At 47.5% G+C, this 24267-nt stretch overlaps 2 protein-coding genes across 3 annotated transcripts; both read right to left on the reverse strand.

Annotated features, from left to right (window-relative positions):
- Nucleotides 1-705: 705 nt before the first annotated feature.
- Nucleotides 706-11244, reverse strand: utp18 (UTP18 small subunit processome component). Its single transcript, XM_082530929.1, has 13 exons — nt 10839-11244; nt 9850-9998; nt 9647-9742; nt 9504-9574; nt 9330-9421; nt 6728-6853; nt 6476-6650; nt 6299-6399; nt 3893-3983; nt 3670-3793; nt 3384-3558; nt 3170-3312; nt 706-860 (listed from the first exon to the last, which is right to left on the reverse strand). Exons 1-13 carry the CDS (start codon nt 11055-11057, stop codon nt 836-838), a joined length of 1587 nt encoding a protein of 528 aa, XP_082387055.1. The 5' UTR covers nt 11058-11244; the 3' UTR covers nt 706-835.
- A 294-nt stretch (nt 11245-11538) lies between these two features.
- Nucleotides 11539-22736, reverse strand: wipf2b (WAS/WASL interacting protein family, member 2b). Of its 2 annotated transcripts, none has more exons than XM_082530938.1 (8): nt 22569-22736; nt 21525-21621; nt 21300-21432; nt 17303-17428; nt 16433-17080; nt 14546-14761; nt 14234-14335; nt 11539-14018 (listed from the first exon to the last, which is right to left on the reverse strand). In XM_082530938.1, exons 2-8 carry the CDS (start codon nt 21588-21590, stop codon nt 13978-13980), a joined length of 1332 nt encoding a protein of 443 aa, XP_082387064.1. In that variant the 5' UTR covers nt 21591-21621; nt 22569-22736; the 3' UTR covers nt 11539-13977. The 2 variants fall into 2 exon arrangements, with proteins under 2 accessions (XP_082387064.1, XP_082387063.1); XM_082530937.1 differs by having other exon boundaries at nt 21135-21432.
- Nucleotides 22737-24267: the final 1531 nt, after the last annotated feature.

Genomic DNA, 24267 nt, shown 5'->3' on the forward strand with positions numbered 1-24267 from the left:
GGGAGGGACGCGAGCTTTTCATGCTTCAGCCTGAAGGAGGCGGACGGACAGGACCGAGGACATTCCTGCAGCAGCGCGAGCGAGCTGGCAAATCCAGTCTGACGGTTATCTTCCTGTCATCTGATTGGTCACCTCTGCAACTTCCTCAATGCTGACTGATCATGAGACAGCTGTTTGCTGTACCGAAGCTCAATGATGCCAAACAGCTCAAAAATCACTAAATTCACTTGATGTAATCAAATCAAACCAACCAGTCGATCAGTGGAGACGTCACCTGTGCGAGGAATTATGAGACAGACTGTAGAATATTATTATCGACCTGTATGTGTCATAATGACCCATTATACAGTGTGTGTGTGTGTTTATTACACGATGAGAGCTAATCAGTGATTTCTGTGATGAGATTCTACAAAAGACTTTTATTTACAATCATTACGAACCTGCAGCTTAAATTCTTCCTCTTTAATTAAAGCTCACTGCGATGTTATTTATCAATAAAATATTTTATCTGAACTCAAAATGAAACTTTTTAAGACAAACAAAAACATTATTTCTACGATGACAGTTCGTCAAATCCACACAAAACGTTTTTTCTTTGACATTTTTGTATTTTGATGATTTTTAGTGAGTTTCATTTGAAACTGTTCAGAACGACGTCAGCGTTTCATAAAACTGGTTTGGAACAAACGGAGGAAACTGCAGGGATCCTCTTTGAGTCTTTATGAAATCACATCATACAAACAATAAAACAAACTCCGCCTCCTGCAGCTGATTGGTCCTCTGCAGGTTTCAGTATTTACAGAAACGGTCTGATTCCTGCTCGAAGCTCCGCCCCTCAGAACTCTTTGTAATGCAGCAACCTGGAGACAGAGAGCAGGGTCAACGTTAGCATGTACGGGAACGTGACGCGAGCCGCACGCGCACACACGTAATCATCTCACAGAAGCCTAAGTGTGTCCAGGTCAGTGTGTCATGGATGTAAATGTGTGTGTGAGACTCGCTCTGGCGCGCTCTCAGCTGTTCCAGCTCTTTACCACACGGGGGCGCTCTTCACCCCAAGAACTCGCTCACTTTGTGACTCTCCAAACAGGATAAACTGGATTTCAAAGTAAAAGCTGTCATGTGATTAGGGGTCAGCAGACCGCGTACATGGCATCAGAGCTCCGCCTCCAAACGTCACACTGCTGCTGAGGCGACCTGTATGTGGTGGCGGTGACTTCACCCTCAGTTTCCTGTTTGACTTTGTGTCGTATTAACAGCTGATCACACAGAAAAGTCCACACTGCCGTTTTTAAACTTTTACCTCCTGCTGTTCACGGACGGGGTCACGATCACATGATCGATTCATGACGACAAGCGCTCAAATCCAACTTTATTTATATAGCGCAAAAGCACAACAGTCGCCTCAAGGCTCTTTATGTTGTAAGGTCGACCCTACAATAACACATACAGAGAAAAACCCAACAATCATATGACCCGCTGTGAGCAGCACTGTGGTGACAGTGGGAAGGAAAAACTCCCTTTTAACAGGAAGAAACCTCCAGCAGAACCAGGCTCAGGGAGGGGCGGGGCCATCTGCTGTGATTGGTTGGGGTGAGAGAAGGAAGACAGGAGAAAGACGCTGTGGAAGAGATGAACCAATCAAAACACGATATAAAAAACCCCACGTAGCATTAGTTGGTGAGGACGTGAGAGGGCGCGTTTTGGGGGATTCGTGATTTTGCCGCCAAAAGCACATGAGATGTAAACGTTGCGTCCAGGTAGAGGACAGGAGGAGGGATACACCTTTAGGTTTCAGGGTTGTGATCTGCCCCGCTGCCTTGTGGTGGACAGGAACTACTTTTTGGAGTGACACATAATTTGCGCGGCGTCTTATAGAGATTGAAAATGTGACGTCATTCAGGGGTAAAACTGCAAAGGATTCTGGGAACTCGTGGCAAGAGGTACTAGCGCACGCAGGCTTTCAATTGAAATCAGTCACACAGCGATAAAAAGAAACACAAAAATGTCAAGAAGCTGTTGTATTATTAACTGCAATAGCCGGTCGCATGACAGCCACGGGAAGCCGACGGGTAAAGAGATCGGTTGTTATCGGATTACGTCGTTGAAGAGAAATTGTTCGAGCCATGTTTCCGAAGTAACAAAGAGGCGACGGATGGCCTGGATTGCAGCCATTCAAAGATCAAATATAACGTCCTAGAACACTCCAGCTCACAGGTTAGTCTGCTCACTAATTGCCCAGTACGATTACAGCATACAGTATTATTGTCACTGCTACATTTCTGTGATGAACCAGAAATTATTTCCACTACTAATTAATTACCGTTGAGCTCAAAGATTATATTAATAAACGGTTAACGAATGTGTATTTATGACGACGATTTGTGAGACTGGTAAACTTACCTCTGTTCGTACGATGGTCTTTCGTTCTACACGGTGCGTTTCAAGGTCCTGCACCCATCCGGCGGTAAACTGTACCTGGGCTTGTTGCAGTGACCTGAAGTTACTAAACTTCATGAGTGTATGCACTCACTCCAAGAACCGTATGATTATAAATATGAGCGTGGTGAAAGTTGGGCAGCACGCTGACGTCTTTTGTCCACTCTGTGTGCTCGTAAGGGTCTGACCCTTTCACTCCTTTGATTTTTTCCTCGTATCTTTTCTTTGTCTTTTCGTCGAGTCCGTCTTTGTACGGACCGGCATTGTTCTGCTTCGTTTTGTACAGAACTTTTTTGGGGGGCAAAGAAAAAGCAAGAATTTATTGGAACCGGAGAATGAACGTTTTGCGGTGCTGCAAGTGTTTGCGTTTGATGCGGTACTTGGATTGTTTTGCCACGAGTTCCCGGCATGCAATGCGCGAAAGTCACGTGGTCTGTCGATCTCTATTGTGACCGCTTCTGTAACGGGCTTGAAGACCTGCCCGAGGCCATCACGGCGTTTTCAGGTAAACGGTTTGTAAAAATAGTTTCTAAACAGTTTTTGTTTGCAGTTATGACATCATGCTGGCGTGCGACACACTCCGGTCTGACGCTCGTGTGCATTTGAAGAAATACGTGCACATTCAGACGCACGAGGCTGAACACAAGGCGGGGCAAATACAAAGAAGAGTTAGAGGTTAAAAAATCCGGACTCCAGAGGGTCACGCCTGTGGGACCACAGACTGTCTCACCTGTAGAGGGGGGCGTGGCCTTTGTTGTTAGCCAGTGAGAAGAAGCCGCTGTGCGGGGAGAAGTCGAGGCAGCTGGCTCGATAAACGATCTTCCTCTTGGCAACGGGGAAGTTGGAGAAGACGGTGAGGCTGGGCAGGTGCACCTGAGGACAAAGGTAAACCGTTAATGCTCTTCATCATCGCCATCGTCATCATCATCACTGCCGTCTCTCACCAGCCGCACAGCCTCGTCCTCTGCGCGGGACGCAATGGCCAGGATCTCCGATGTGGGGTTAAAGGTCAGGGCGGTCGCTGAGGTCAGCAGGTTCATCACTGCCTTCAGAGGCTTCGGATTGGCTGAATTAAGACACGCCTCCTGAGAGTAGACGTTGACCACACCGGACTGAGAGCTGAAAAAAAAAAAAAGAGCTCAGCACTGAGCACTCCGGCGTCTTTAACCTTAAATAACACACAGCTCTCAGCCAATCAGAGAGCAGCACGGTTACGAGGGCGTGTCTTACCCACAGGCCAGGTACTGCCCGTTTTGAGACGTGGCGATGGAAGTTCCCATCACGCAGCCGTCGTCCGTAAACCTGTTCACACACCGACTGCTGCGCATGTCCCACACATACACCTCCCCATCCTCTGCGCGCGCGCACACACACACACACACACACACACACACACAAAGATTAATCACATGACATGAGCAGGAACACACACGCCCACCTTTCCTCGACTTACCTGAGTTTGCAAAGACTTTGCTGCCATCAGGAGAGAACGCGACGCCGCTGACATCACCGTTTATCTTCATACTGCGAACCACCTCCTTTGTCTGCACACACACAGATTTTTCTAATATTAGAGTTTCATCAGTTCACCTGTCCATGCTTCCGATTGGTCACATTGCAAGCTCCGCCTCTGTCAGAGATACACTGTAGCTATGTCCCAATCCAGCGGCCGCACACCTCGTAGTGCGCATTTGTAGACAGATTACGTCACAGCAACACGACGAAGGCTGTCCCAATCTAAAGTGTTCTCTTTGTGCACTTCGTGGTCCCATATATCCCACAATTCATAGCGCGGCGGTGGGTGTGGATAATTTGTTCAGAAAAAAAAAAGGTGGATGGCTGAAGCGGGGCAGCCGAAAAGTTAAACTGTCAAAAGTAAGAACTGAATATTGTGTCTCTTTATGTGCGAATGTTTAATAACGAAGAACATTAAAACATTACTGTTGGCCACATGTCGGCAAAGTTATGTCAGTCATATATCCACAAACACAACGAGCTGAAAGTCAGTGATGCTGCTCGGTTTGCAGTCCTGAACATCACGGCACAAGCAGGATTCACTGCACTGTTAATGTGAGCTGTGTTATATTGCTGCCTCTGTTCGGTGGTGTCGAGCCAAACGCACTTTAACGTGTGTTTGAACGAGCTGACGGTTCACTCGTTAAGCTGAAAGAAAGATGCTTTAATCACAGCAGTCACACATGTGTCCACTGCACCATCTGGAACTCTTCTTGTTTACACTCGTAATAACACAAACACTAAATCCTGCTTCTCTGTGCTGTTGTGTAGCAGTGTGTACACCTGAGACTGTCACCTGTCTGTCTGTCCTGCACTCTCTCTCTGTTTCTTTCTCTCTGATTGTGGAATAAAAGTATGAACATGTGTTTATAAGTTACACTTGTGTTTGAATCCTGCAGCTTATCACACATTTGATTTCCATGTGTGACGACTGCAAGTGTCCAGAGTGAGGACAGACTGAGGGACCCACTGCTGCACATCATCTGTGAGGCTTTGCAGCCCTGATGATCCACCAGGACAAACTCAGCAGTGTGTGAGGAAGAGGAGGAGGAAGAGCCAGCAGCAGCTGACAGATGGAGAGAATAGACAGACTGTTCCCTGTTTGTGAAGGACTGCTAGGAAAGTTTAACATAACTGTCTGTGCTGAATCAGTCTTATTAGGTAATGTTCACATAATGTGATCATCCCAGTGTTTCCAGTGTGGGAGAAAGTACTCAGAGTACTCAGGGCCTTCAAGTTACACACTATGAAAGGCAGCAACAAGTTTAATGTTCAGAAACCTAAAGTCTGTATCAGCAGCAGAATGGAGCTAAAATAAATGTTGGTTTCAGTTCTATGAAGCTTTGAGTATTTTGGATCAGTAGCTGCTGTGTTTGTTGCATCATATTGCTGTAACTGTTTATATGCTTTATATATTCTGAGCTAAGTTGATCTATAGTGTTACATCATATTCTATAAGGATGTTATGTGTTTGTAGACTTTCTGCCCAGTTTGACCCATTTAGCAGACGTCAGCCTGTTTAAGGCTCTGATATCTATTCTGTGTGACTTAAAGCAGTTATGACATGGTCTGATTTTCTCACCCAATAAAGGAATATTTCATATATCAGTCTACTCTTCATTCTATCAGACACAGTTATCACAGCTCCTACATTTGCTTTATACACATGTATGTAAGCATTGAGCCAAATTTAGTACCAACATATTAAACGAACAATATTTGTCTCTTATATATAACACATCTATATACACACTGTCACAGATACTCGTCTTTGAGTGAAGATTTAAGGTGAGAGGAAATATAAATAACTGCAACTTGAATCTTTGACCCAGAGTTCAAGCTCTGCTGTAATAAATCATAATAATCTGACAATAACTTTAATATTGTCCATATTATATTTACATCACCACAGTGAGATGACGTTAGTCTCATGAACAACATTAACTAATTGTTATTTACTAACTAATCTTAAATGACTGTTCAGTGCAGACATGAAGCCCAACACGCATGTTTCAGTCTCGTGGTCTCAGCCTCAGATACTCAGCTGATCTCATAAATAAACAAACAAAAAAACATTTGTTCTCCTTCATTTCTGTCACACAAAGCTGTATGAAACGTTTCCAGCTGTTAGTATCATGGTTGCTAGGCAGCATGAGCAGCGCGACGAAGGCCAGACCGTCCCGTTTCACGAGCCTCGTTCTTCTGGCCTTCTCGCACTTCAGAGTACCCGCCCCACGTAGTCTGCGAAGTGCGGGTACTATGAAGTGTGCGGTTGCTGGATTGGGACACAGCTTGAGTTATCGGGAGGACTCAGGAGAGGGGAGGGGCGAGGGGGAGGAGTTACCTTGAGGGTGAGGACGTGCAGGTATCCGTTGGTGCCTGTGAGCAGCAGAGCGCCTCCTTCAGGACACACGGAGAACTCCTTCACTCGAGCTTCATTCAGACCTGATGACAAACAAACATGCTCTTAATTTGAAATCCCGGGAACCTCCTCCTCCCCTGACCTCTGACCCCGCCTCACCTCTGACGGTGTGCACAGGTGAGACGCGGCCCTCCATCATGTCGTACAGGTAGAACATCTTGTTCTTGAGGCTGGTGGCGATCACCATCTCCCCGTCCACGCTGAACTGCGCCTTGTGGACGGGGAAGCGCTCCAGGTGGATGCTCTGGATCTTCGGGTTCGTCTTCCCGTCCACCTGAAGAGGAGGAAGGTCAAAATCACGTGACCCCTCCCACCTGAGCCTAACACCTGAGCAGAGAGGCTCGACCGTACCTGGAACAGGGAGACGGACTGGTCGAGGCCGGCCGTCATGACGACTTGAGCGCTGGGGTGGAACTGGACAGTGGTCAGCCTGTCCTCAGACGGACGGGTGCTGTTGGCGTGGAGACACTTCTTCACCTGATTACGAACGCAGAGACGACAGGAAGTCAGACCCGATGTTTTAACGAGTGCTCGTCTGTCTGTGTTTATAACAAATGACAGCATCAAACTACTTCACCTGTGAGCTACAGAACAGAAATCAGCTGTTTTTCTAATGGAGTCTGGCAGGAAGCACGCCACAGGTTTTACATGAACCCTTCAGCTTCAGTCTGAGGACGGGGTTTTGCATCGACAGCCAGAAAGCCACATGAACTCACTCATGAACAGCAGAACAGAAAATTAGCAGATTTTGAATGGAGTCTGGTAGAAAATGACCTGAACCAAGTTTGCAAGCTGAGCCTGAAACTGCTGTGCAAGAGAATCTAAAATTCAGAGGATTTTAAATGAAGTTTGGTGGCAAAACTGTCAGTAAACAGCCGTCCGACCTCACTTTATTAATCTGTAAAAACAAACAAAATTCAAGTGAAGAGCTCAGAATTCACTCGAAGCGCCGTGAGGCATCAAACATGTTTTTAACAAAGCCCATGTTAGCATGTTGCTCTTGACGAAGGCTTTCGCACTTTTCTCCTCCTCCTCTCCCTTAGCTTCCCTGCCTAGCCTCTTGTGTCCTTGTCTCGTCTCGTGTTTTTTGTATTACTTTCCCTGGAACTCTCTCACAGTCTGTTCTCTAAAACCTAAAAGAGAATTATGGATTTGATCAACTGGTCCCTGAATGCGTTCGACACCCTTTCTCAACGAGAAGTCTGGGCTCAGGTGAACCTGACTGCTGAAGATATCTACCTATGAACCATGGTAACAGGGTTCTGGCGGATCGGAGCTGGCTTGGCCCTGACTTATCGGAGAATTAAGGAAGCGGAACCGGCTGTTCAAACCCCCACAAGGCTGCCCGCTGGGATTGGAACGATGGGACGAGGCGTGAGTTTCTCAAAATGGACTCATTGAGTCAGCACGGAGAAGATCTTGGAGAACGCACGGCTGCCGTGAACACTCAGAACAAGAGCTCTGAGTGAAAAACTGGATTACATCTGGAGGGGCTCGCTCGAACAACACCCCTGAGCGCAAATTCGATCACATCTTGGGGAAGTGCACTGCGGTCGTGAGTGTAACAACCTGCTCTTTGAGCAAAAAGAACGACAACATCACGGAACGTAAGTTTGGAAAACATCATAGAAAGCTCGCGGCTCTCCAACGGGAGAGTGAGAGACCAGTGTTGGACTGTAGAACAGCTTTGAAATTCATATGAGCTGTTCGCACTAAAGTAAAAAGCACCATCACTTCATGAGGAGACCCCTTTGGCACCAGCTGCGGTTGCAAGGCTGGAGCTGAACAACAACACCCTGATAACGACTGTGTTGAGTCTGTTCTTCCTGTTCCATGCAAGGCCACCTGGGTTGGCTGGAAGACTGTTTACTTAGCCTGGCAGGGTGAAGGACACTGTCTCAGCTGAACTCTGGACACACACACACACACACACACACACGCACACACACACACACACACACACACACACACACACACACACACACACGCACACACACACACACACGCACACACACACACGCACACACACACGCACACACACACACACACACACGCACACACACACACGCACACACACACACACACACACACGCACACACACACACACACGCACACACACACACACACACACACGCACACACACACACGCACACACACACGCACACACACACACACACACACACACACACACACGCACACACACACGCACACACACACACGCACACACACACACACACACACGCACACACACACACACGCACACACACACACACACACACACACACTCATCCCCCCTCCCTTTCCAAACGCCTTCGATGCTTATTCCCTTCCGATGCTGACGGTGGATCATGGAGACCAGCGCACGCAGGCCCGGATGTGCTGTCTACATCGGCGGTCTCTCACCTTTATCCCCCTGCTGCTTGTCATGTGTTTCTTTGGTGTATTACGAGTGTTTTCATGTGCAGAGGTGTTTTTTCTGTGCTCAAACTGATCTCCCTGTTGGAGTTCAGTCTGGGGGGAGTTATTTTTCTCCTCATCTTTCCTCATGTGGTGCATTCTCCATGTTATACCTCTCTGACCTGTCTTCCCCATGTGATGTTTGTGTCATGTATGTATGGTCGGGGGGTAAGATGGCGCCACCATTGCGTGCAATATGTCGGCAGCCTTATGAAATTTCCCCTTGTGGGACTAATAAAGGTATATCAAATCACACAGTCACTGCTGCTAAAATGATCCATATTCTGAATGGAGTCTGGCAACCACGTCACACCAGATTCAGCAGATGTTACAAAGCCTCACATCCTGTTCTCAGACACAAACTTATCCCAGCACCGGTGTAACACTCATCGCTCTGTAACATTACCTACAGCAAACACGTAAAATGAGCAATATTTTGAATGGAGTCTGGTGGAACAGCCTGACAGACAAACAGAAGCCTGCTGGACTCACTGACCCTCAGGATGCCGCTGGGCAGGCTGTCCGAGGACGCCACAAAGTTTCCCGTCCTCCTCAGTAGGTCATCCTCCTCATCTTCATCCTCCTCAGCTTCAGGAACACAGAGACGCAGAGTCTGAGTTTCTGTCGACTGAAAACACTCTTAAAATAATAAAAACATTTTAGATTCTACCTCTCCTCCTCCTCCTCTTCTGGTCGCTGCTCTCCGCCCATGATGGCGTTCCTCCCATCGCCTTCTGGAACCTGAAACACACGCAGCACACGTCCAGGTGTGTTTATAGGTGTGTGTGTGCATCTGTGTGCGTGCATACTCACTGCTCCCTCATCCTCTGCTGCAGTTTCTGTTTGGTCATGGTGGACTCTGCCTCGCCTTTCATCAGGTTTCTACGGAAACGGTGCTTCATGTCCACCCTGAAACACACCAACACCTCAGCATCATCACGCGAGTCTTCACTCACCACAATCATCTTTGATTTCCCGCTTTCAGCCTAAAACACGTCTTATTGTGAAACACTCACTCTTCCTCCAGCTCGTCATCCTCGTCCACCCACGCCGCTTTCTTCTCGGCCTGCGGCTCCTGCCGCATTCCGCCCTCATCCTCAGACTCCTTTGCCTCCTCTTCATCTTTGTCCTCCAGCAGCAGGAGTCCGGTTTGGTCCTCGTCCTCCTGCTCAGGGAACAGGAAGCATCAGTGAAAAACCAAAACCTGACCTGAACCCAGCACGATTCATCACCAAGCTCCACAAACCAGACTCCATTCAAAAATTCACCCAGTTTTACAGCATCGTTCAAACGGGAGGTGACCTGACATTAAAGTGTTTCACCACTAAAACTCTTCTTCACCTGGTGCTCAGTTATTCAGCGGGTCTAAGCCAAAGTCCTACACAGTCGTCTTCGTCTTATATATACAAAAGTTTCAGCTTCTGAGCAGGGAAAGAAAAACAAGACTTTTTTTAAATGGAGTCTGGTGGTAGATAACTGTCAGCCTGGTTCACACACAAACAGAGGCAATCTAAATTAGAAGACTTTTAAATGGAGTCTGGCGGTAAACCCAAAGGTTTAATGGTTTGTTGGAAAACTTCGTAACCTTAGTTTTCAGAGTAATATCTGCTCATGCGCACGAGAACAAAAGTCAGGGATATTTTGAACGGAGTTTGGTTGATACAAGTTAAGCTTGAACAGATTACAGACATCGTGGCTGTTAATTAGCCAGCCGAGTTTACCAGAAACACCCCGCAAACTTTTGTAAATGTCAAACTTTGTCTTTACGTAAACAGTTTTGCGCCTGTGCAAGAACATTTGAAGCCGATCGCAGGAAACTGAGAGTTTTTCAGGTAACAAAGATTTTCGTGACTTTTCTTTCAGGTCAGTTAAACCGAATTTACCACAAATAACTGCGTTTCATGAGAGTTACGGCAGCTCGGTCTCAGAGGCAGAGGTTTCCAGTTAGTGTCCAAAAAAGTTTAAATGAGCTGTTTTTTTAAACGGTCTCTGGTGAGAACGTCACCTCCACGAGTCTCTCCAGCAGCTCCTCCTCGGCCCCGAACACCAGCTCCTCCAGCAGCTTCACCGAGCTGTTCTTCTCCCCCAGCACCGCCAGGTTCTTTACGTTCCTCTGCCGCTCCTCCTCTTCTTCCACCAGGCTAGACTGCGGGAGTTTCGCCCTCTTCTTGGCCGGCTGTTTGCCCTCATCGGCCGGCAGCTTAATGAAGCTCATGTCCTCCATGTTTGTTCCGTCCTCTGCACCAAACTCCAATCAGAAAACTGCGACTTTAAGCCAGCCTCACAACACTTGTAATCCTTTTCTTAGCATGAAGCAGACTGTGTTGCACATGTGGAGACCAGTGCGTGTTTTTTCCCCTCACTCGCAGTGCAATCACGTGCTTCCGGTGAGATGACCTCCGAACCCGGAAAAACAATGTCCGCCCCCTAGTGATTGAAAGCAGAAATGCCAAAAAGAAAATAGATTTTTAGTTTTTAAACTAACTGTAAACTCAGTCTCCACATAAATATCAAATAATATAATTACTGAATTAATGTTCTGTTTTTTCTAAATGATATTTATTTCCTCAAACCCTATTTCATGTTTAGACTGCTGCTAAAAAATTTGATTTTTGAGCTAACTTTCATGTAATTTCTACACACCATCAGATTTTATAACAGAGCCATAGAAATATTTTGTGAGGAGATGAGACAGGACACAGAGAGTCGCTGAGGAGTTTATTGAGAGCAGAGGAGCATGCTGTTAAACTGGGACTGAAGGTTCAGCCTCAGTGAAGCTGCAGGACAGCCCGACACTATCGTCACTACGGTTACCATCACTACCACCACCCTGCAGCACACGGGTCGCTTTGTTACAGCTTTTAGTAGTTTCTTTACAGAGTCTAACTGTGTGTAAGGCAGAACACAGCAGGCATGGGGCAGGAGGCTCTGCTGCAGTTCAAAATGCATCATCAAAGAACACAAAATCAGACAGTTTGCTATAAAATGGAACGAAGGGTGCAGACTGAGCCGCATTCTGCTGCTGCAGGACCGCAAGCGAAGATCCAGAAAAGAAGAAGAGCCGAAATCTGCTCTGACCGCAAACACCTCAAACCTGAGCACCACATCAGATTCAGTCTCAAACCGCTCATGGGTCACGTGACCAGGATTCAGGACGCGACGGGAAAAAGGCTTCATGTGACAAACAAAACGAGTCATCGAACATGAACGTACGTTTAAAAACATTGAAACAGTCACAAGAAACTGGAAACATGAGTGTGACACGGACACGTTAGAGAAAACGAGGTAAATGAAAACATCCTGATTTTACACATTAGTTTCTCTTTTTCAGCTTTATCAAAGAAATGTAATCGGACTTCATTTCCAGAAATCTCCTCATTTTCTCTAAATGTCATTTTATTATTTTAATCAACTCGAGCATTAAATCAAAATTATTTTCAGAGCTTTTTTGAATTAAATGTTTTATCCCATCAAACATTAAAGCATTTCTACTGACAAATTATTCCAACAACTTTCATTAGTATCATTTTTACTTGTGTGAATCTTCATCGCGACTTCTCGACTTCGTCGCTCTCAGATTATTTTACATCGTCAGCTTCCTGATTTGAACCTCAAACAAAACTCAAGATTCAGCTCCTGAAATCAGAGCGAGTGTCGACCTGCTGCTCACACCTGCGCACTCTGCATCATGGGTAATTATTTAACACTGCATGTTAAAAAAAGAAATGTGCTCTCTCACGCACACACAGCTCAGATAAAGACAACATGCACCAGGTTTAGTCTGTAGTTAGAGGGAAGAAAAAAGGAAGGAAGTCCTCGCTGCAGGTGGGAGACTTCCAGTCTGTCTGTGATGGTTTGTTCCATCACCCCCCCACACAGTCCACAACATGGTATAAGCTGCTGATGACCTGCAGCAGGAGTCAGCTGATCCCAGATGAGTTACTCCCACTTGGCACTTAAAGACCCGCCTGCTCACGGACCAGCTCCAGTCTCAGTAAGAGGTCAATGACATCACCACGGCAGGTGATGATGACGAAGCAGTTACGCTGCCATCGTGTCTCCTCACACAGGAAGTGAGTTCCGTTCAGGTCCCGATCCAGCTTCCTACAGGAAACATGAGTTGAAGCCTCGTTAAAGGAGCGACTCAACGTTTCGTCATGGTCTCAGGGACACGACGAGTCTCCTGTCAATCAGCTCCTTGTAGAAGGTTTCCTAAAACGCCGAGCGGCTCCTTTCAGCTCATTCACTGAGTGACTTTGTTCTTGTGTCCTGCGTCCGTGCAGACGTCTGTGAAAACAAAAAGTGCCGGTGCAAAACTAAAAACATGAAAACGGTGCAGAGAGGAGGCTCAGCGCCTCCCAAGCTTCACATTTATCTCGGAGGACTCGTGCACGGACATACTGGCCCTTTAAATCAGGCTCTTCAGTGCTTCCTCCCGCCATCTCTCTGAGACTCGTCAGTCTGTCAGACCTCTCTCAGCCAATCAGCTGTGAGCATAGATGAGGCAGCGATGGAGAAGGCGAGGATGACGAAGCCGGAACGCCGCAGACTTCAGACAGGATGATGGATGTAAGGTGTGTGTGTGTGTGTGTGTGTGTGTGTGTGTCTGTGTGTGTCTGCGTCTCTGCATGTGTGTGTCTGCGTGTTTGTCCGTCCGCGTGTGTCCGTGTGTCTCTGCGTGTGTGTGTGTGTCTCTGTGTGTGTGTGTGTGTGTGTGTGTGTGTGTCTGCGTGTTTGTCCGTCCGCGTGTGTGTGTGTGTCTCTCTGTGTGTGTGTGTGTGTGTGTGTGTGTCTCTGTGTGTGTGTGTGTGTCTCTCTGTGTGTGTGTGTGTGTGTGTCTCTGTGTGTGTCTGCGTGTTTGTCCGTCCGCGTGTGTGTGTGTGTCTCTCTCTGTGTGTGTGTGTGTGTCTCTGTGTTTGTCCGTCCGCGTGTGTGTGTGTGTCTCTCTGTGTGTGTGTGTGTGTGTGTGTGTGTCTCTGTGTGTGTGTGTGTGTGTGTGTGTCTGTGTGTGTGTGTGTGTGTGTGTGTGTGTGTGTGTGTGTGTCTCTGTGTGTGTGTGTGTGTCTCTGTGTGTGTGTGTGTGTCTCTGTGTGTGTGTGTGTGTCTCTGTGTGTGTGTGTGTGTGTGTGTGTGATCTTCCTGGTTCACCTCCCGACCGGAGGAAGGGGAGGAGCTCCTCGCATCACTGAAACAAACAAAAATGTTTGTTAAACTTCTGAGCTCCCCCTGTGTCTGCTCGGATTCTGTTTGTAATAATAATAAATAAATAATAAAATGTGACGGATCCACTGAACCTCTTTCTGTTTCAGCAGAACTTGTCGTTCTAACGTCACTTTCTGTTCTGTGTTATTTTCGTGAATAAACGGACGAATGAAAACAAAGACGTGCACGAGGTCGTACCTCTGTTGGCCTTGCTCGGGTAGATCTTGGTGAAGTGTCTGTACTCGTCCGGAGGAGGGAAGTCGTCCAGAGGATGGAACGAGTACTTGGACTCAAAATCATCTGCAGGAGGACGACACAGAGTCAGGACACGGAAACAGCTCAGAGTGATACAAACAGCTGCGTGTGCGTTTACACGGCTTTACAAATAAAAGGAGAAGAGGGGAGAGACAGGAGGAGGACACAGCAGCGGGGAGACGAATTCAGCTCTAATCAGATCATCAGAGGAAATCAGCAGCAGCTTCATCGACCGCCTGCTGGAGACGGACTCACCCGCAAACGAGCGAGGGACGGAGGAGGAGTGCCCGTTTCGGAGAGGAGGGGGAGGCGGGGGAGGAGCGGCTGGGGTGCGGGTGGGCGGGGGAGGAGGTTTTCCTCGGGTCGGGGGATCGGAAGAGAGGGAGGGGCTACCATGTGTCCTGTAAGGAGGGGGAGGCGGGGCTTCTCTGCCACCAGCCCTCAAGGACGTCTGGACCGGAACCGGAGGAGCTGAGGAGAGATCGACACAGGTGATCGACACAGGTGACTGTACTTCTGAAAATTGTCTAACAATCAAAAATAATTTGTTAAATTTTTATGAAGTTACAACAATTTCATAATAATTTTTAAAAGAAAAAACGAAACCAAAGGTAAAAAATCTGAATATTTTCAGAACAAGTACGATTAAATAAATTCCATCACATGACGTCCAGAGTTGAACATGATTTGAACTCCCCTGAGGGTGAAAACCTCAGAATCTCTTCTTTTATTCCAGTATTTCCACCTTAAACCCGTCTCTTAACCCACAGCTCGTGTGCTCAGATCACAGCAGCTGGTCTACCTGCTCCATGACTGAAGAGCAGACACACCCACTTCATCACACACTCACTGTTGTAATTACACGTCAGCGAGGAGCTCACAGCCAGAGCGAGCAAGCACACTTTTACTAAGTAAAGCAGCTGAACGGTGTAGTACATGACTTAATAATCGATCAACAAATCGATTTACTCTGCCTTACAGAAACCTGGTTGCAGCAGGATGATTATGTTAGTTTAAATGAATCAACACCCCCGAGTCATTCTAACTACCAGAAATCTCGAAGCACAGGCCGAGGGGGAGGTGTGGCAGCAATTTTTTACACCAGCCTATTAATCAACCAAAGACCCAGACAGACTTTTAATTCATTTGAAAGCCTGATGCTTCGCCTCGTCCACCCCAGCTGTGAAACTCAGAAACCAGTCTTACTTGTTATCATCTATCGTCCACCTGGGCCTTACACAGAGTTTCTGTCTGATTTCTCAGACTTTATATCTAATTTAGTTCTGAGCTCAGATAAAATAATTATTGTGGGTGATTTTAACATCCATGTAGATGCTAAAAATGACAGCCTCAACATGGCATTTAATCTGTTATTAGACTCAATTGGCTTCTCTCAAAATGTAAAAGAACCCACCCACCACTTTAATCACACTCTAGATCTTGTTTTAACATATGGCATAGAAACTGAACATTTAACAGTGTTTCCTGAAAACCCTCTCCTGTCTGATCATTTCCTGATAACATTTACATTTACAATAATTGATTACACAGCGGTGGAGAGTAGACTCTATCACAGTAGATGTCTTTCTGAAAGCGCTGTAACTAAGTTTAAGAATATAATCCACCCACTGTTATCATCTTCAATGCCCTGTACCAACACACAGCAGAGCAGCTATCTGAACGCTACCCCAACAGAGGTCGATTATCTTGTTAATAATTTCACCTCCTCACTACGTACGACTCTGGATACTGTAGCTCCTGTGAAAACTAAGGTCTCTAATCAGAAGTACCTGACTCCGTGGTATAATTCTCAAACACGTAGCCTAAAGCAGATGACTCGTAATCTGGAGAGGAAATGGCGTGTCACAAATTTAGAGGATCATCATTTAGCCTGGAGAAATAAAAAAATAAAACTAGACCTGTCTTAGCTAATTATAGGCCAGATAACACCAATGAGTTAAACTGCAGGAATGTCTACAGAACGCAAAACATTATTATTTTAAATAATTTTTTTTATTAAAATGTGTTATATTTGTTAAAGCGTTCATGAAAATAAAATGAACATTTGCTCTTAAATTTCCCATAATGCACCCGGAGCACTATATCTTACTGCCTGTGTAACTTAAGGACATCACCTCTCACCTGCTCCTCTACCTGGCGGCTCTCTAACAGGGGGCGGTGGCCTGTTGGCACCCTGCTGGGAGGGTGTAGGTGACGCTGGAGGAGGTGGAGGGGCAGGGCCTCTGGAAGGGGTGTGGCCCCCTGGTGAGGGGGCGGGCCTCTTGTTGCTGAGTGAGTTGTGGCGCTGTGGCAGCTCGGGTGCTGCCTCTCCACCTGGGCCGTTAGTGATGCGGTATGGTGGAGGGGGCGGGGCCAGAGAGGAAGAGGACACGGGGTTTCCTCCCGAGGTAGGAGGGCGCCTGCTGTTGCTAGGAGATGGTGGGGGTTTGGAGGGCAGTGGAGGGGTGTTGTTGGGGGTGGGGGGAAGGGGCTTCTCTCTGTTGTAAGCGGAGGTGGGAGGGGAGGGGGCGTTACCTCTGCGACATAAGGGAGGGGGTGGAGGAGGGGCAGAGGAAGAGTGTTTCATGCCGGTGGAGGGGGATGAGGCTGTAGAGGAGGGGGAAGAGGGAGAAGGGGATGAAGACAGGTTGGGGAGGGAAGGACGCGGCATGCGAGATGTCTCCATGGGTGATGATGCCTGAGGGGAGGGGCTCTCTGCATCATCATGGCGATGGCTGGGAGGGCGGGGCGCAGCAGCCCGAGTGGAGGGAGAGCGACCGACGGCGCCATCTATGGAAAATATGGAAAGGTAACTTTACAAACATCTAAAACTTTATTAACACCCGTTTATTTTTATTTGTAAATTAAATAAAAATAAATAATAAAAAAATATATATCATTAAAATTTGACAAGATTTTTTATAAAAACAAACAAAAAAAATATGAAAACAAATAAAAACCAATCTGAAATTGAAAAAATACAAAGTGACAAAGTAGCAAATGACCTCTCACCTCCGACTGGCCTCAGTTTGGGAACTCCGCCTGTGAACAGGCCTCCGATTGGTGCAGCACAACCAGATGGACTGCCTGCTCCGCTTCCATTGGCTCCTGCAGCTGCTGCTCCACCTCCTTTCGGCTCTGAGAACCACAACCATCGGACAGATGAGTGAGGGCTCCGCCTCCTGAGGGTGGGACATCACTGCTTTACACCGACACCACAGCTACGACACTAACGTGACGATGGGATGGATTAGTGCGCGAGGTAGGATGCAGGTGAGGTCAGGAGACTGCCACAGGTGAGATGAGGTGAGATGAAGTGAGACTTTAAGTTTAAGTGTTTTACGCTCCCACGCAGCTCCGATGACATCATCGCCAGCACAACAAACAGTCGAAAACACATCGATTATAACCTATTACATCACAGTGACATCATCAGGGCTGCATCAGTCAGGAACAAACGGGAGACATTGTATCCGTCAGGTAGGGCGAAAGAGGAAGGAGTCACGTCACCACCATCAGACCAGACGTCATGATGACTGAAAACATGCTACAGGAAGTAGATGTAAAGTTGGTCTGAAGTGTGGCCACGCCCACCCGTGAGATAAAATGTCTTTATTTCACCTTTACCTGAAGGCTCATTCTGCTTCTAAAGTTAGCACCGCCCCTTTTCCATGCTCATGAAGCCAGTGGGTTAACGAGGCGATGTTAGAACAAATAAATTCACCTCCAATCCTGCAGTTCCTCTACCATCCAGTAGAGGCAGCAGTGAGTCAGAGTTTGCATTGTTAGGGGCGGGGCCTGAGTGTAAACCTCTCAGACACTGAAAGGAAAGCCTACTGACTTCAAAGCGAGGAAACAGGAAGTGGAAATGCTAACTCGAGTTGTAGCTGGTCTGAGCACACGGGTACAGGAAGCAGAGCAACCCTTCAGCAGTGAAAGCAGCAGGATGACCGAGCTGTGCAGCCCTCGGCAGGCTTCATGCTGTAGAGGAAGGTCAGAGGTGTCTGCCGCCCACTTGTCCCGCTGCAGGTTAACAAGGTGTGTCTGCGTACGAGCTAAAAGCTAACTGATCCCGCTGCACGCTCTCAGTTTCACTCCTGAAACATCCACCCGCTGTGGACACGTTCTGGGTTTCTACTTTACAGTCAAGACAAAATTTCTTTGCACACAGCTGTCGTTATAAAAATGTTCTGGAGAGGTTTCAGTCTGGTTTTAAAGCTCTGTCCAAGGGTTTTCCCTCATAGTGGTTCAGGACTTTCTCTGCGAGCTTTGGCTATTTCACGTCTTCTTCAGTTCCCCTTACTTGTGGTGTTCCTCAGGGTTCCATATTGGGCCCAATTTACTCTATTTATATGCTGCCTCTAGCTAACTTTCACATAACGAATATAACACTTGATTGATACGCTGATGACACTCAGACTGATGAGAAGCTGCTCTGCTCCAGTAAAAGCCTTCAGTGTCTGGATGGCCTCTAACTTCCTAAACGTTTCGTAGCAATCGCAGCACTTTAACTCTCGCCTGCAGTCTTCAGCCTTTTATTAAGTCGCACGTTAAAAATTTGGCGGTTATATTTGACAATAACTTCACCTTTAAAATACAGATTAGCTCAGTTGTACAAACTGAGGCTTTTATCCAAGGTGGGATCATTTTTATCTTTTGGACAGTTGTAACTTCTCATACGTTGCAGTTAGTCGGACCTGCCTTGTAAGACTGCAGTCGGTCCAGATTGCTGCAGCTCGTCTTCTGACACAAACTAAAAGACGTGAACATTTTCCCCGATGCTCGCCGTCTTCACTGGCTCCCTGTTCACATCAGAATTGATTTTAAAATTGTACTGTAGACTTAAAGCCCTGAACGGACAGGCTCCTGGGTGTTTAATCGGACCTCTTGCAGCCTTCTGCACCCTCTGGATCTCTTAGATCAAAGGATCTTTTGCTTTTAGCCGTACCCAGTTCGAGGCTGGTTCACGGAGGCGATCGAACGTTTGTGGTCGTGGTGCCTTAACTGTGGAATAATCTCCCCCCACACATCAGACAGGCTCCGACTGTCAATCTATGGTATTCACTGCCTTTTAATACACTTTGAGAGTTATTTGGTATTTCTGTTCAGCACTTTGGTCAACGTTGCTGTTGGAGTTAAATGTGCTACATAAATAACAACGACAATGATCCTGCTGATCGGTGTGTGATAGGGCGGCTTTCAGTCGCCCGACAGAGTCTACGCAGGAAACGGCGAGCACGGCTTTCAATGACACGTTATAGAGTTTTAGAAACATTCCTGTTCTGCAAACCAGCATCAGGCCAGGACATCAGCTCCACTGACAGGTGAGCGCTCAGCCGTGTCGCGTACGTGCGGTCGCGAGTGCGTCGATGGTTTGGGATGAAACTGTGGGTGGCGTGGACGGCAGACATTTACAGAGCAGGAACACACACAGCAAAGCAGAAAGCATCATCAGGTCATCAGCAGCTGTGCAGGAAGCTGCAGCATCTGTTTCAACAGCCGCTCCGTCACCTGCCCACCGAGCCCGCACGCCACCGCCGTGGTGCAACTTTAACCTGAAGTCTGAACTCGGCGGAGAAAGGAAGAGAAGTTAGAGCACAGACATGACAGAGGTTCAGGGTGAAGCCGACACAGACAGAACGGATCAGATGAGGAGAAACAGGAAAAGGTGGAACAGAAACAAGCAGGAAGTCAGAGCCGGAGGGGACACGGCGTGTGTGTGTGGAGGTCAACTGTGAGCCCGATGACGGGCAGGAGTCACGGCCACTTTCAGAGCCGCCCGTCAAACAGACGACGAGCCGTCTACAGACGGAGGAGCAGCAGCAGAGCGATCGCTCCTCCAGTCTTTCAGCTCATGCAGTCCGTTTCAGCCTGCTTCTACAAACTGACCGAGCGCGCGTCAGAGGCTGCTGCCGGCCGTCTCTGCCTGTACAGCTGAAGCTGTTCACACCTCGCCGCCACCGAGGGTGCGCAGAAGAAGAGTCGAAGCTCTGACGCTCTCTCCAATCCCAACACTGATACCAGATTAATCACCTGCGTCCTCGCTGTGACGTCACACTGACGACGAGCGTGTTTGTGGACCAGTGTGTGACAGCTCCAGGAGGAACGGGGTTTCCTGCACAGGCTGGATCTTCAGGGGTGACCGCATATAAGCCCGAAGGACCCGGGTCACATTTAAACGCCGTCTGTGCGGCTGCTCCTGCTGGCCAGCAGCAGAAACACAAGCAGGTTCGATGAATTACCTGCGTGTTACCTGCCTGCGCTCACTTCCTGTTTCAACTCTGCTGAGCGTTTGTCCTGAAACATGTTTAAACTTTATTTTGGCAACTTTGGAAAACAGATCCCAGAACAGGAGTCTGTGGTGTTAATGCGCAGGGTCTGAACTAAAGCGCTAGCACTAACAAGTCACACACGCGTGGCCCACGCCATGTTTACACACATCACAGGCTGAAGCGTGAGCTCATGACCGGGGCCGTATCAGGACCCCGTGCCCCCCCACAGGTTTAGTTATTCATCAGGATGAGTGTGAGGCGTGCTCCGCTGTGCAGGCAAGTTTAGGTCAGCTCTGATCTGACTGCGTCTGCTGGTCACATGGTTATGAGCGATCAGCTGATTTTAGACGCAGGAATCTAAAGGAAGCGCTCCGTAGCTGAGCTTAGCACCCCCAGGACCCCGTCGGGGGGTAAACCTTCAGCTGATCTGCTGACCATCAGGTCAGCTGACCTCAGCGGGTCTGGCCCCGTCTGCCCCTCTCCCTCGGTGGACAGGAAACACGGCGGCTGTTTCAGGCTGCGCTCGGCCTCCTGCACGCTGACTCCAGTACCAGAGAAGATGGCGTTCTTACTCTCCAGCGACAGCGTGGGGCTCTTATCTCCGACTGTCTTCTTCTGCTCCTCAGACGGCGCCCCCTGCTGTTTGGGCAGGCTCTGCTGCTGGTGTAGGTACTGGTATAAGCGAATGTATGGGTGCTCAGTGGGGGTTGTTTGGCTCTTTGGTGTCTGAGTCTTACTGTCGAGCAGCGGGGCGCTGCGGTCGTTTACCACCGCCACCTTCTTCAGCTTGGCGCCTTTGCAGATGTCCGACAGCAGCGCGCCACGACCTTTGGCCTCCTCCTTGCTCAGCTTCGGGGGGCTGGTATTAGCCTTTTGAGAGATGGAGGTGGAGTTAAATAACCAGACTGTGACATGCTGCAAGTCTTCTCAGGCTCACAGGTTATGAATGAGAGAAAGCTCACCTGGCTGAAGGTGGGGGGAGGCGGGGGTCCCCCAGGTGGAGGAGGAGGTGGAGGAGGGATGGGCATCCTGCAGCTGATACAACACACACCTGATCACCTGAAACACAGACACACAATCCGATCAATACCTTCCTGACAATGCTGTTCTTCTTTGTCTGCTCGTTCACACTACAAATAAAATGCGACAGCAAAGGCGCTCTAGTGTGAACGCTCAAAGCAGCATGCGCACAAGAAGACGTCACACACAACGCGCTCCGTTTAGACCAAACAAACAGTGTTTGACTGTTTCTGACTTTACGTTTCCCAGTTTTGCTTTAAGTTATAAAGTTATCTTGTTATTTACATTTGTCCTAATAATGATCCTTATTGCTGTTTTAGAGGAGCGCTGCTTCTAGCTGCAGATTTCTGTCAGTCTGCAGATTATACAGAACAAATAAAATGTTCACGTTTCTCCAACATTGTCTTCCCAACAGTTTCACTGGATGGATTCAGCACCACATACGAAAGTGACCCAGATCGGATTTGAAAATATCGGATTTGCGCCGTTCACACTGTCAGACCATGATCGGATAGATGGTCGCATAGGGTCAGAAACGTCAGATTTGATGCGCTTTCGCCTGCAGTGTGAACGCAGCCTATGTGTCAGAGATGAGCGGCTGCTCCTGTGATGGAGGCCTGAACCCTGAGGCTTCAACCTGGATTCACCTGGTGGCTTAAACCAGTTTTCTGTTGGTCAAACCTGAACTATTGAACAGCTTCTCTGCCTCCACTGGACCCCACCAGCCCGGGTCCGGGGGCGGGGGGGTTGGCTCCGGACTAACCGGCCCGGGTCTCTCTAGGATGCTGGGCTAACGATTCATCCTCCTCACCGCGCTCCCCTCCAGCTGTGTGCACAGTGACCAACATCTATCCGTGCAATCCTCCCCCCGCAGAGGCTGATCAGTATGCGGAGTTAGCTCCATCGCGAGCCCAATCTGCTAGCTCAGCGCTAGCATGCGCGTTAGCTTTGAGCACATTCGGACAGGTGAGGTGAATAAACGGTACCTGTGAGCGTCACCGCGTCTCTGTGGCCTAGCTCATGCTTCTCTCGGTTCGCTGGCTGCTTTCTCACTCTCGGAGTCTCCGCCGTGAGGACCGTAACTCCGCCGTTAGCCTCAGCTCTGCAGAGATTTCTTTATTTTTCTCTACAAGAACACGTGACCTGCTGCTGCACCTGCGCATGCTCACTAAAATAACGGCATTCTGCCATTCTTATTACACAATTACAAGTTTAAACCCATTTCCCTTTAATAAAGACAAATGAGCGCATTTATAAGATTATTGTTATTTTATTTTGTAGTGAAGGAGGACATGCAGAGGGTTAGAGGAGAAGGAGAAGCAGAGATTCGTTTTGATCTCTTTTAACATGAAGTTCTCGAAATCAAATGTTGTCTTGATCACGAGCGTTCAATCAGAATATTATGAGTTTATAATATCAAATAAAATGTATATCAAGTAAATTTTTAAAGAATCTCAAAAACAGCAATCATTTTCTCTATTCATAAAACACATTTAAACGTCTTTTTAAAATTCTTTCGGGTAAAGACTCTTGACCCTTTGTAAAAATGTAAAAGTTTAAATGTAATACACCAGTTTGTACACTCTGTTCTCACTCGACTCCATGTTTTACCTGAATGACCTGACGTGGCTCCTCCCCCTCTGCGTCAGGATTAGTTAAACCTGAAAAAATACGTTTTTATTGTTTAGTATTTTGTTTCTTTCGAAGGCAAAAAAAAGAAGATGTTTACTTTATAATAAACTTGTTACTTATCGTAGCTAAATTTTATTTTCACAAATGCAAATACAGTAACAAAAAGCCTAATTTTAAACATTACTATAATGATGTTTTATGTTACATAAAATTGATTCGTGGATCACTTAACAAAAAGGCTGTGAAAACTATTACTATTTGTAGTAATTACAAATTATTTGAATGTATGTAATTCTTTGTATTACACCCCCTGGCATATGTTCATTTTGTTCTTGTTGTATAGTCAAAGGAGCTTGCAGAGAAAAGCGTCTGGACTTCTTTAAGTTGCTTGAAGATGTTTCACCTCTCATCCGAGAAGCTTCTTCAGTTCTAAGGTCAAATGGTGGAGAGTCCCAGATATAAACCTAGTGGGAGTGACCCCCCACAGAGGGACAAAAGGACCCCTGATGATCCTCTAATCACATGAGCCAAGGTGGGAAACTGGGTGTGGGTCCCAATCAGCCAGAGTTTCGGGTGTGTTCATTGTGAAACCTGGCCCCACCTTATCATGCGAATTCCTGAGGTCAGATGGCCCAGGATGTGAGTGGGCATTAAGGCGTCTGGGAGGGATCTCAAAACTGGATTATAGGTGGCAGAGAGTTGGTGTCGTAAACCCCGCCTCTGTTCAAAGATGGTCGCTCACAGTGGACATAGATGCTTCTTTCACTCCTCTTTCAAACCATCTGTCCTCTCTGTCCAAAATGTGAACATTGGCATCCTCGAAAGAGTGACCTTTGACCTTTAGATGCAGATGGACTGCTGAGTCTTGTCCTGTGGAGGTGGCTCTTCTGTGTTGTGCCATGCACTTGTGAAGTGGCTGTTTGGTCTCTCCAATGTAGAGGTCTGTGCATTCCTCGCTGCACTGTACAGCATACACCACATTGTTAAGTCTGTGTTTTGGCGTTTTGTCTTTCAGGTGAACCAGTTTCTGTCTGAGCGTGTTGCTGGGTCTGA

The sequence above is a fragment of the Aulonocara stuartgranti genome (assembly GCF_965226115.1).
Source record: "Aulonocara stuartgranti genome assembly, chromosome: 4".
Classification (NCBI taxonomy): domain Eukaryota; kingdom Metazoa; phylum Chordata; class Actinopteri; order Cichliformes; family Cichlidae; genus Aulonocara; species Aulonocara stuartgranti.